Source organism: Loxodonta africana, chromosome 16 (assembly GCF_030014295.1).
Source record: "Loxodonta africana isolate mLoxAfr1 chromosome 16, mLoxAfr1.hap2, whole genome shotgun sequence".
Lineage (NCBI taxonomy): Eukaryota > Metazoa > Chordata > Mammalia > Proboscidea > Elephantidae > Loxodonta > Loxodonta africana.
The window spans coordinates 34,883,964-34,897,527 of record NC_087357.1 but is presented as its reverse complement, the minus strand read 5'-3'; the positions used below and the strand labels follow the sequence as shown (position 1 = coordinate 34,897,527).

The window sequence follows — 13,564 nt, the reverse complement described above, 5'->3', positions numbered from 1 at the left end:
CACTTAACATCAGAAAAATGCCAATCCTGCCCAAATCAGAATATACATTGAATCTAATTCTGATCAGAATCCAGTGACGAATTTTCCAGAAGTGGGAAAAATGACTGAAAAGCTAATTAGGAAAATTAAATGAGAATATTCAAGAAAATCTTGAAAAAGAAAAAATGACAGAAAATAAGAATTCAGAAATAGCAAAAGAATGGTTTATTTTAAAAAATGGTACAGACAAAGCTGGCTAGCTATTCAGAAGAAAACAACACACACTACACAAAACATAAATTCCAGACATATTAAAATATTAAACCCTTAAATTAAAAGGAGTAAAAAAAATACATGATATCCATGAGGGACATGTTTGTAATACATATGACAAGGATTAACATTTCTAATTCACAAAGACCGCTTACGACCTAACAAGAAAAAGATCAAAAACTCAATAAAAACGGTAAAGAATATGAATAGGTAATTCACCAAAAAGGAAATGCAAATCGCCAATAAACACACGATAAATATATTCATCCTGGCTATAGTCAGAAAACTGCAACAATGTGATACTGTCTTTCACCTTTGAGACTGAAAAATATTCAAAAGAGCACTAACATCCAGTGGTACCAAGAATTCTGGGAAATAACTGCTCTCCAGTACTGCTAGTGGGAACGTGAATTGTTACCACCTTTTCTGAAAATAATCTGACAAGATGAATTAAAACTTAAAATACAAACAGTAAAAAATCCATAAATTGGACTTTATCAAAATTAAAACCTTCAGCTCTTTGAAAGAGACTTTAAGAAAATAAAAAAACAAGTCATAGACTGAGAAAAAATATTTGCAAACCACATATCTGATACAACACTTGTATCCCAGAATATATTCAGAATTCTCAAAACTCAGTAAAAGGAAAACAAAACTCATCAATTTAAAAAAAAAAAAAAAAAAAAACAGGCAAATGAGTTGAACAGACACTTCAAAGGAGATACACAAATGGCAAATAAAATATGAAGAGATGTTTCAATACCACTAATTATAAATGAAATGAAAAATTAAAACCACAATGAAATACCACTACAAACCCACTAGAACAGCTAAAATTTAAAAGACAGACAATACCATGAGCTGGCAAGGATGCGGAGGATCTAGAGCTGCCACACGCTGCTAGCGCGAATGCAAACAGCTGCTCTGCAAAACGGTCTGACAGTTTCTTGTAAAGTTAAACAGACACTTAGAATAAAACACAGCAGTCCCACTTACAGGTATCTACCCAGAAAAACAGAAACATTTCAACACAAAGATCTGAAAAGAAATATTTATAGCAGACTTATTAATAATCACCAAAAACTAGAAACAAACCAAATACCCACCAATAGATGAATGGATAAACAAATTGTATAATATCCCTATAATGGACTACCACTTGCAATAAAAAAGAATGAAATACTGATATATACAACAAGATGGATGAATCTCAAAAGGCATTATGTTAAGTGAAAGAAGCCAGGCACACATGACCACTTTATTATTCCATTTATATGACATTCTGGAAAAAGCAAAACTTAGGAACAGATATCAGATGAGAGGCATCTGAAGACTGAGGGTTGGGAGAAAAGGTTGATTGCAAAGGGCCACAAGAAAACTTTGTAGGTAGGGTGAGAGAAATCTATATTTTGATGCCGGTGGTGGTGACGTGACTATATACTATACAGATTTGTCAAATTATTTTTGTACATGTACATTACAATTCAATAAACCTGACTTTATAAATTTTAAAAATAAGTATACCTTTTGACTCAGACTTCCTATTTGAGAAATAAATGACTCAGTAAACAAAAACATATATACAATCATTTTTATTCAAGCATGGTTTGTAATGACAAATTTAAAATATAGGAAATAATATGAAAGTATATTAATAGGGAAAAGGTTAAATAAATTGTTATATTCAATACTACAGAAAATTATGTAAATAATTAAAAAGAATGATTTCAAGCTATATGGATTGACCTAGAGATCACTCTATGACATACCATTAAGTGATGGGGGGGGAACTAATCATAGAATAACATTCATATTTGGATCCCTTTTTTAACTAAGAACAAACCATTTTTTAAATCTATATTTGTAAATATATAAGACATTTTAAAACCAATATATATATCCAAACACTAGTTTCCATGAGTCAAGATCAACTCAATGGTAGTGGGTTTGGTTTTTTGGTTTTTAATGAAGGGCCAGGAAAAAAAAATGATTATCTTTTTCCTCATTTATTTCTGTATGATTTAACTAATTAAACTAAACACTCATTACTTTTATAATTTTAAAACATCTAATAAAGTTTTTTAAAAATCTAAGATCCAAAATGTATGTGCCACTTTTGAATTTTAACAATTTAAATACCAAAAACTATCATATAGAATCATTCCAATTTTAAACTATATATATAATATATACCCCCCAAAACTTATTAAGTATAAATATATGTCTAGTTTAAACATGTAGATGTAATTTGTATATACAGTAAAAGCTGCAAAAGCCAGAACCTATTTAAAGCAGAAACCTGTCAGAGAAGGAAAACTCAAGTATTTTCCACTAAAAAGACAGAAAAGTGGAAAGACTGAACCCTGTCAAAGGCGAAAAACTTGCAAGACCCAGAAAAACAAGGCAGTCCCATCAAGTTCTGCCTCTCACAGTTTTCAGTGTATAAGTTAATAAGCAATTTAAATTATGTTATATATAAGTGCTACGGCTGCTAACCAAAGGGTCGGCAGTTCAAATCCGCCAGGTGCTCCTTGGAAACTCTATGCGGCAGTTCTACTCCATTCTATAGGGTCGCTATGAGTCGGAATCAACTCAACGGCACTGGGTTACTGGGTTGGGTATATATACATATATATATACATACCAAGATTTTAACAGTCTGAGTAATGGCATTATTGGTGACTTTTTCTTCCTTTTCTATGTTTTTCAAATTTATACAATAAACTTGTATAACTTTCATTATTAAGAAAATGAACATTATTAAATACCAACATTATAAAAGATGCATTTAGCATAGCCATAAGAAAGAATATCACGTGCCCCTGAGAAGCCTTTTTAAAGAATTTTAACAAGATAAGGAGTGTTCACTATAGAATTTTTTAACTGGAAAAGTAGGATATAAAACTGTATACATCATCTAATTTCAACTATGTTTTAAATATATACACACACACATACGTTATCTCTAGGTTAGAAGAATTTCCAAACTTTGTTCAATGAGCATACATTACTTTTACAATTATGGGCCGGGGAGTTAATTTTTTAAAAGAATGACACTTCCTCAGAAAAATTCAATGACATCTGTACTTTGGATGAATTTTTTCCTATAACAACAACAAAAAAAAAAGAGCAGGAAGATCACCTGTCTTATGAAATCAGTCACACCCTCACAATTCTCCTTGTTTAATTTAATATTTAGCAGAGAACAGTTTGGACACCAGTGTTGGTGGCATTCAGATGGTGGCCAATTGGCCTGAACTAGGTAAGCCAGGATCCACGAGTGTGAAGACTCACTTGAAGCCTGGCCTGCTTGAAGGGGTAACTGACCTAGAAGTAGTCAGCATTAGAGAAGTCTGATGACAAGGTACCCCAAAAGCACCGTTTTGTGAGTGACAGCAGGCAACAGGGGCACACAGTAAGCACCCAGTAGATAAATGCTTGTTGAAAGCTGAATCAAAGTATTTTGCTTACCCATTCTCCCAACCAGGTAGAAAATGAACTGCCACAAATAAGCTCCTTCATTACACAAATAAACTCCTTCTCCTGATCCCTAATAAAGAAAGCTTAGCCCTTCCAAACCTAGGAATGATTTTGAATAAACCTGGAAATTCACTTGTGTTTAACCAGATTTCAAGATCAAGTCTTTTATTTTGACTCAGGAATTTTGAAATCCAGAATCACATTCATGAATTGAGAAGTTAAATGTGTGTACACATTGCTTTAAAAACACAGGCAAAATCCAAATAAGTGTGCTTCAATGGTTATGATGCTTACTAGTTTGAGTACCTGGAAAAATGGGTTAATACAGAGATTTCATTTATCAGCTACTTTAAAAAGTGTACCTTTCCTCATTGGATGGGCTAGTCTATAGTTTTTTTTATATTGAAAAATATCCCCAGAAAGTGTGGCATTCCGAATTTAGAACATATGTATATACACATGTGACACTATCTGTAGCTCTCTGGAAGTATCTTCTATGGTGCTACAGCCCACATCACCCTATGTTAATAAAAATGCAAATAAATAGCACATGCTGCTGCATACTAACCACGTTTCAAGGTCATTTTTATATTTTACAATTTTAAATGTTGCTTTACTTTGTTTGATAAACTTGGGATTAAATGCTGGGGGGAAATACCTGATAAAATCTCTGATCTGGAGGCTTTAGTTGTGCTGCATAACCAGTTGCCCGCGCCTGGGTTCACGCTGATAGACAAATGTACCTCTCTTCCACTACAAAGCAAAAAGCTTATGAAGCAGATGTTTCCTTGTCCCCTGACACCACTGTAAAATGTGGTGCTACTATACAAAGTGGTTTGAAGGACAGCTTTGGATGACCTAAGAGAGAACTTGGCAAATGAGAGACATGAGGTTGATCCAAGCATCTGGGATGGAATGGAAGAAAACAGAATTTTAATGAAATGGTTTGTGCAAATAAGCTTTTAGCAGATTTACTCAGAGGAAATAAGGACAGGGCAATTAGTAAAATAGTGAAGCAAGTGGATCTCACAGGAGCTCAAAAGTAACAGTGAGTGGACGAACTCACTCTGAGAAGCTATAGGAGATATATAGAAAATTTTGAGAGTAGAAATGATTTATTCAAACCACTAATAAAAAAAATAATTTTCAAATAAATAGATGTTAGCAGAAATCACTTTAAACTTCTGTCAAATTGCCAAATTAGTAGCATAGACAGTTGTTAAGTAACAGTACAAATGAAGATCGCTTTAGGTTGGGATGGCCAAGAAAAATGCTGCAGAGGAAGAATTAGAATCTAAAATAGTGTTTTGTGCTTGGTTGCCTACTGTAGCCGTATACTTATCTAGAACTAGTCCACTGTACGTTATGGTTTAAGAAAACTAAAAGTTCTCATACCACAGGTTTGAGCCCTTTTGTTCAATTTAAGTTAGCAGAATGGGCCAAAACAAGGATGTACCTGACTCTTTTGCTCAATCCATTTGCCACCATTAAACAGTAAAGCTGGCCCACTGGAATCCCAGTCCAATTTGGGGCTTCTAAAGACCAAAGAAATAGGTACAAAACCAAAAGGGGAAGCCAGTAACGTGACAAAAGTTCTTATAAGGGAATATTGTAAAGTGTCTTGAGTAATGCCATCTATCTATAATGGCTACACTTCAGGCTGCCTGCATATAGATGGTTGACTAGATGACTTCAAAGCACAAATAAATTTTTAAAAATTTGATGTCATTTCAGTATCATTCACTATGCTCTAAGTGTTATCCAGAATACTGCACAAATATGGCATTCTTTGCTCTCCAGAGGTTTATGTTCTATATAAAATCCTAGAAAAGGTATTACCTTTTATGACTGGCTTTTAATTTTTATTTTCTGTTTTCCATTTGAGTGCAGTACAGGGATCCTCCACAAAAGTTCAATTTATACCTCAAAAAGAAAAAAAAACTGAATCTGAACCTATGAAAGTTATTTAATAGAAGTCAATATTACCCCTGAATAAGAACTCTTCAAGTGAATTCATTCATTGTGAACACAGCAGAATATTTTCAATAAATATATAAAGCATTACTACATTAAGAACCACGTGAGCTCAGCAAGTGGCCATCTAAGATGCATCAATGGGTCTCAACCCACCTGGAGCAAAGAATAATGAAGAACACCAAAGACACAAGGTAATTATGAGGCAAAGAGGCAGAAAGGGCCACATAAACCAGAGACTACATCAGCCTGAGACCAGAAGAACTAGATGGTACCTGGCTGCAACCGATGACTGCCCTGACAGGCAACACAACAGAGAACCCCTGAGGGAGCAGGACAGCAGTGGGATGAAGACCCCAAATTCTCATAAAAAGACCAGACAACGGTCTGACTGAGACTAGAAGGACCCAGGAGGTCATGGTCCCCAGACCTTCTGTTAGCCCAAGACAGGAACCATTCCCAAAGCAAACTCTTCAGACAGGGAGTGGACTGGACTATGGGATAGAAAATTATACTGCTGAAGAGTGAGCTTCTTGGATCAAGTAGATACACGAGACTATGTGGGCATCTTCTGTCTGGAGGGGAGATGGGGAGGGGTCAGAGGCTGGCCAAACGGACACAAAAATAGAGAGTAGAGGGAAGGAGTATGCTGTCTCATTAGGGGGAGAGCAATTAGGAGTATACAGTAAGGTGTATATAAATTTTTGTATGAGAGACTGACTCGATTTGTAAACTTTCACTTAAAACACACACAAAATTTTTTTTTTAATCTTTTAAAGTTAAAAAAAAAATCATGGGAGCGCAAAGTGTAAGACATGATACCTGTTCTCTCTTAAAAACTCCTACCCAACTCTCCCTCTCATTTGTCATTCCTTGAGAACAACACATTACCTGACATGCACAGTGATTAACACTATCACACTCAAGAAGCTGAAGGATAAGCATATATGTACATGCTGGTGAGTCAGGCTGAAAAGTGTAGCATAGGATTCATGACCATTTAAAATAACTCTATCACGGATGCCATACTGAAATTACTCCATAACCTTCCCGTAACCTTACAGTTTCCTTCAAAAACCCTGTAGGCTAGGTGAGGTTGACATTATTTCCAAAACCATGTAAATCATTCACATGAAAACATTACGACAAGTTCAAAACCATGTAAAAATACATGAAAACAACCCAGATTCCCAAAAATATGATGTAATAAGGAACACTTCAATGAAATGTATGCAAAGAATTGGATTAGTTTTCATTAACCTGGCTGTCACTAAGAGCTGTAGAATTATTTCCTTTTTAATTAAATGTTTAGAAGACCCTCTAATCCAGAATATAATTTTCCCTCATCTGAGGGGTGGCTGTTCAAGAGGGATCATCAGCTGGGATGCAGAACATGAAGGCGTTCCCCTCCCCTCAACGGCTGACAGTCACATTAGCTAAAGGTGTAATACCAAGAAAGAGGACTTGCTTGTGAGGTAAAAAAAAAAAAAAAAAAATTGCTTGTGAAGTAGAGGACAATAATTACCATCTTAAACATGTTTTAACCACCTGACATTTCAATCACTTTATTATTTTTTTATTATACTGACATTTCAATCACTTTATTAAATTTTTACTGTGATCTTAGTAGTCTCATCTTAAAAATAAAGAATGTACCACTAGCTAACAAAACCAAACCAAACAGTTAGGCTACACTGCTATATATACATGGACATGAAATTCTGTAAATAATTGCAGGGGGGATGTGAAAAAGTGCTCTATTGCTGAGATTTTGGAGGCCCAGTTTCCTTATCCTGTTCCACTTAAATACTTTCAGTGTTTATATTTCAAACATTATGCCAGAGTTATACAAAGTAAGTGGAACATCACCAAGCAGAAATCCTGGAGTAGGTGTTCTGGATGTGTTGGTAAAGAAAGTCACTTCATTTCAGAGGTCTCTGCCCCTTCAACCTCACCCTCCTTACCAATATACATTCATCACCGAAAAGGGAAATATTTACAAAAGTTAGTTTAGTTATGTTTAAATATTATGTTTAGCTGTCTGGAGACCATGTTCTCAAGATTTATACAAGAAATCAAGGATTAAACTTCATAACAATTAGAAAACCACGCTGTGTAAAATCAAAGACTTAGTTAAAGGACATTAAATAGTTTTACCATTGGCTCTAAATTGAAATGACTCCATCTCTTCCCAACACCTGGAACCAAAACCTTTTGAACTTTAATGTAAACAAACCAGGGCACACCAAATGCTCTGTCTACGGCAAGGTACCACCTCTGCAGGCATTTGGGTGAAAAATGTGGAAAATGCCTGAGAACTCTTTGAAGCAGCTTGGGAGAAGTGAGAGCAGGAAAGAGGCTCTTCTCTAGGGTAAGTTTGTTTAGTGGAAAGTAAGCAAGTTGTCAGGGTAAAAGTTGACAATGTTGATTCCAACAGTTTGAACTAGGAATAAACATCCAAAGGGATTATGTTACTGAGAATTAGAAAAGATTCCATTGAACTCAATAGAACACTTGTGTTTTCAAAGATAATATGCCTTCAAGCTACATTCTGGATTCACAGTTTAGGGTTAGAATTACCCTAAGCCCTTTCGATGCCACATTAAAGAACACAGGGTCTGACTCCTCTACTATATGCCTTAAAAATATTAGTATAAGGAAGGAATAAAAATATTTTATACCTAATAACTGAACTTGAAAATACTAAATACATGTACGTACACAAATGTGGGACGGACTGAAAAGAAATTTGGAGAGAAATATATGTTCTTCTCAAACATCTAAAACTTAAACCCAGTTTCACTAACCAATTTAGGAAAATACATGCATTGGTCATAAATCACTTTCAAGTTTTCCCTCCTTAACGAACTATCAAACCAGAGCTCACATTTATGAAATCCATAATCCTCTTCTCTGCTCACAAAAGCCACGTTTAAATCTGGCTTTCATCTCATGGTGTTGGGTTTTCCACCAGGTACAGAAGAAAAGTTGGAAGAGTCTTATGCTTTTTCAAAAGCAAAACAATTTGGTTGCCACTCAGCAATTCCTGGTGAAATGCCAAGAAGCCTGTAAAAAAAAGTTAAAATTTTCCTAATCTGGAGTTTAAAAAAGTAAGCGTGAGTTGTTCGCAGCCTGTCAGATGTTCCATCTTTTTATTTTTTTTTAATATTCATAAACAAGGGAAAAGACATGCTTTTGGTTAGTTAACATTTATTTAGATCAATACAATGCAGGTCTTCAGGGCATCCCCTCAAGAAAATGGAGGTAAGTTGCAGGGCTCTTCTTAGTTCATCCAAAATCCTTAATGATTTTCACATTAGAGTCTGCTATTACATTCTTTTTCAAACCTGACAGAGACATGCAACTCACATGCTCTTTACCAGAAAGTTTGCAGGCAGCCCTGCAAAAAGTTGTTTCTTCTTGGAGTTCTCACACATACTCACTTTCCTCCTAGAACCAAGGATGTAAGGGAGTGTGACTGTCTCATAGCCTTTTCGCTCTTAAAAAGAAAGTCAAATTCCCCAGATATTTTCAAACTCCACCAGGAATAGAACATTCTCAGCTCTGCCTGCGGATCATTATCTCTTTTACATTTCGTCTTTATATTCACTGGGTTCATAGAAAGGGCATACACAGAAAAAGGAAAATAGCTGCTTCTTAAGAGACACCAAATTTAGTAATTCTCTCAAATCTACTGGCACACATCTAGAAAGCCATATTTTTACAAGGCTTCATTAGGTTTTCATTGGTTCTGCCTTTTGAGAACACACATGCTGAATTGCCCATAACCTCAAGCCAAAATACATTTGCAGACTACAAGAAATACTTGTTATAGGAAGACAAGAGTTATCACAATTAAACAAAGGGATATGCTGGGTGAGGACAGAAAGGGGTGGACTCATTTGGATCCCTTTCTGGTGTCTCCCAAGCATCATGCTGCTAACTGATAAAACCATCAATCTATGGAGCTCTAAGACTTCAGCTGACTCCAGTAGCCTTACCTGTTAATATGAGATTACTGTAAGTATTGGAGAATTGCTCCTTTAGAAGAACCAGGTGCATCTGAGCTGCCTTCTCCCTTTGGAGCTCCAGCATAACATCAGGGTGCTGGGCAATCTTGCAACCTTTCTGTTTATCCAAGGCAACATCACTTCGAACAATGTCTACAAAAAGAAAGGAAGAAGGCAGGCAGCAAAAACAAAAACAAATTAAAAAAAAAAATACATCAAAGTCTTGTTTCACTCAAAAGAGTGACAAAAGTTAGAAACTACCAGTATTTTCACCAGACTGAAGAGATTCAGAGGTAATAAACCTGAAAGGTCTTGAACCCTATAATACATCCTACAGAGTGCTGGTCATTTCCAAATTCTTTGGAGATTTTTCTGTTTCCTACCTCTCTCTGACCTTATTTAAGATTCTTACTCCTCCAGTCTCTTTCTCAGCCCATGTCCAGGACTTACTTACCCTGAGGCCTTTTCTTTACATATTTTACCACTCTCCACAGGGAAAAATAATACAGCTTTGTCTGTACACTTGTGACTACAAGGGTCATTTCCTCCACCTCATGCCATAGCACCAGATGACCACTCCACAATGCGTATCCAGGATACTTGGCCTACTTTTAAGTTCACCTCTCAGCCAGTCTTGTTTCAAGTTAGGGCTGCCACTTTGTGGGTGGGTTAGCTGTGGTTTTCTCCTGCTATTATTCATGTACTTCTAGGAAAATAGCTTCATTCTGACTCAGTAATCTCTCTTTCAACCCAGGAATATTATTTAGGTCTCTTATGTGAGCAATAGAAGGTCTAGAGTCACTTTGTAGATTTGCCTCTTTACCAGTTATTTTCCCATTAGCGATGGGCTGCTTTTTACTCTTAATTGGATTTTACTCAAAGCAGATGCATTCTCCAGAAAATAGCCTTTCTCAGAAAGAAACATTCACCTAGAATGCTTCCCGCTTAACAGGGAGCTTTCATGCCCTGAAGTTATTTGCTTACTTTTACAAATTAAAACATAATTCAAGTGATTCTTCTGGGAACAAATGATACTGTCAGCAGCAATCTGGATGGCAATTCTAGAAATTTTCAAGCTCTGGGCATCTAACTGAAGGATTTAGTAGAAAGACCTTAAAAATAACCACTCTGCCACTGTTGATATCAATGGCTTTGGAAGAGAAAAAAACTAATGGCCAGGTTAATGGTACCAATTGTTGGCTCTCTAAGCAATGCTCAATGACACTAGGAGAAAATAGGGTATATAGCATGAAGGGTGGAGCAACGTGCTGGACAAGTAATCTTCAGGCCCCAAATCAATAGAGCCCTAAAAAAAGGAGCCCAGATGGCATGGATGAACGTTGAAAACATCATGCTAAGTGAAATAAGCCAGGCACAAAAGGATAAATAAAAGCATAGAAGGACAAATATTGTTTAATTGCACTCATGTGAACTATCTAAAATAGGCAAATGCATACAGACAGAAAGTAGATTAGTGGTTTCCACGGGCTGGGTGGGGACAAAGGAGAATAGGGAGTTGTTGCTTAATAGGTACAGAGCTTCTGTTTGGAGCGATGAAAAAGTTTTGCAGATAAATAGTGGTAACGGTTGCAAAACCTTAAATGCATACTACTAAGTGAAAAAGCCTGTCTGAAAAAGCTAAGTAACAGTATGATTCCAACTGTATGACATTCTGCAAAAGGCAAAACTACAGAGTCAGTGAAAAGATCAATGGTTGCCAGGGGGCAAGGAGAGGGATGAATAGGTGGAGCTACAGGACATTTTTTAGGGCAGAGAAACTACATATTATAAGGATAGACACATGACATTAAGCATTTGTCAAAACCCATAGGACTATACAACACAAAGAGTGAACCCTTATATAAACTATGGACTTCAGTTAATAATAATGTATCAATATTGATTCATCAATTCCAACAAATGTACCACAGGCATGCAAGATGTTAACAGCAGAAGCAATGTTGTGGGGGGCGGGAGTGTGAATGAGCACACTCTGCACTTTCTGTACAACTTTTCTGTAAACCTAAAAACTGTTCTGAAGAAATTAAGTCTATTAAAGAGAGAGAGAAAAGCCCAGATATAAAATATAAATCCACGACTATGAGGGTTAGGATGTGTGGGACACGAAGATTAGCCAGGTGTGGAAATGGTCCTCATTAATTCTTAGATGAAAACAGGAGCTAGCTGGAAATAATGCAGTATGTATGCCTAAGCATATTTAGGCTAATTTCTAAAGTGAAATCACTGAACAAAAGTAACTAATTTCATAGGTTTTCTGAGGCTCGAATACAAAATTAGGATAAATTCATTCAAAGACACACTCTAGTTTTTAAAACCATCCAATAGAAGGCAGAAAGAATATAGTTTGTGTTTATTTAAATTACACTCTACAAAACTTTTAAATCCCATTGTCTCATTGAATCCTTCCAAACAATCCTAAGAAATTATGTGGCAAACATTGTTGATTGGCTGACCGAAACATGAAACACAATTCCTTCTCCCTTGCTTTCCTCTAATGTAGAGACTGAAGATCTAAAATATACAATTTCCCAAATTACCTTGTAGCAAGAGGTGGTCATGTAACACGGCTCTGGCCAAGGAGCTACAGGCAGATATCCCTAATGAAAACTTCCCTTGCCAAGTTAAAAGACAAAGTCTCACCAAGAGAAAACCAGCTTTTCCCTTTGGCCTTTTGGTTCTTCCTATTCTTTATGCCTGGAACACAGGCATGAGGCCTGGAGTTATAAGAGCTATTTTGTGGCAATTAGGCAAGCAGCATGAGGGCAAAGGACTACACACTAAGGATGGTGTAACAGAAACATGGAAAGAGCCTAAATCTCTAATGTCTTTGTTGAGCTACTAAACTTGTGCTAGATAGCCCATTTCTTAAATGCTTATTATGTGAGACAAATGGACAATTTATATAAGCCTCTGGTAGTCAGGTTACTTGTTTTTTGCAATCCTAACCTGATCCTGTAATCCTAAATGATAAAGAAGAAATACTATTATTCCTATTTTATAAATAAGGAAACTGAGGTCCACTGTGGAGTTTAAGTGACTTGCTCAAGTTCACAGAGCATATCAAAAAAAAAAAAACACATTGCCGTCGCATTGATTCCAACTCATGGCGACACCATATAGGATGGAGTAGAACTGCCCTATAGAGTTTCCAAGGAGCAGTTGGTGGATTCGAACTGTCAGCCTTTTGGTTAGCAGTCATAGCTCCCCATAGCTCTTAACCACTGCGTTACCAGGGCTCCTCATCCAGAAATTTTCAAAGTTAAGTCCAGCGCTCTTTCCACTAAACCCTAGAAGTTATTCCTACATATAAACTCATAAGCTTAATACTGGAAGCACAGTAAATAACAGAGGGGAACTAAAAAAGAAAAACCAAATTGTGCTATTATAGTAGTGTACCATAGACTGTCTATCTGGAAAGGAAATATGGATGTTACTTTCTCAGAAAAGATTACAAAAGTTGTACCAAAATATACTATAAAGGGTGAAGGGAAGTTTCAATTATTCTGAGATTTTCTGATAGAAATATAATTCAAAGAGTAGAATACCCTCTAAACTCTCTACTTTCTATTTAATAAATTCATGCTCAGAAGGCAGAATAAAGCAACAATTATAACTGACACCCTCAACATCATTCCAACTGGAAGCTTGAAATAAAGTGACCATATTATCTTAATATTATAAATAGAAAAGAATAACATGGACATGCCCAAACATATATTCTAGACTTTAGAAAAGTACATTTTAAAAATGATTGGGGGAAAAAAGGTTTTTTACCCTAATCAGTTTTAAATTGTATTTATGACTAAGACAAACACAATGAAAGGATA

The 13,564-nt window shown here is 35.9% G+C and overlaps 1 protein-coding gene across 3 annotated transcripts in view; it reads right to left on the bottom strand.

Annotated features, from left to right (window-relative positions):
• Window positions 1–13,564, bottom strand: part of HPSE2 (heparanase 2 (inactive)) — a 704,249-nt gene that overhangs the window by 634,539 nt on the left and 56,146 nt on the right. For 2 of the 3 annotated variants that reach the window (XM_010589074.3, XM_064269462.1), the window contains exon 3: window positions 9,708–9,869. The exons of the other annotated variant lie outside the window; for it this stretch is intronic. In XM_010589074.3, the coding sequence (XP_010587376.2) occupies window positions 9,708–9,869 (162 nt within the window). The remainder of the gene's footprint in view (window positions 1–9,707; window positions 9,870–13,564) is intronic. 3 annotated transcript variants of the gene reach the window in all.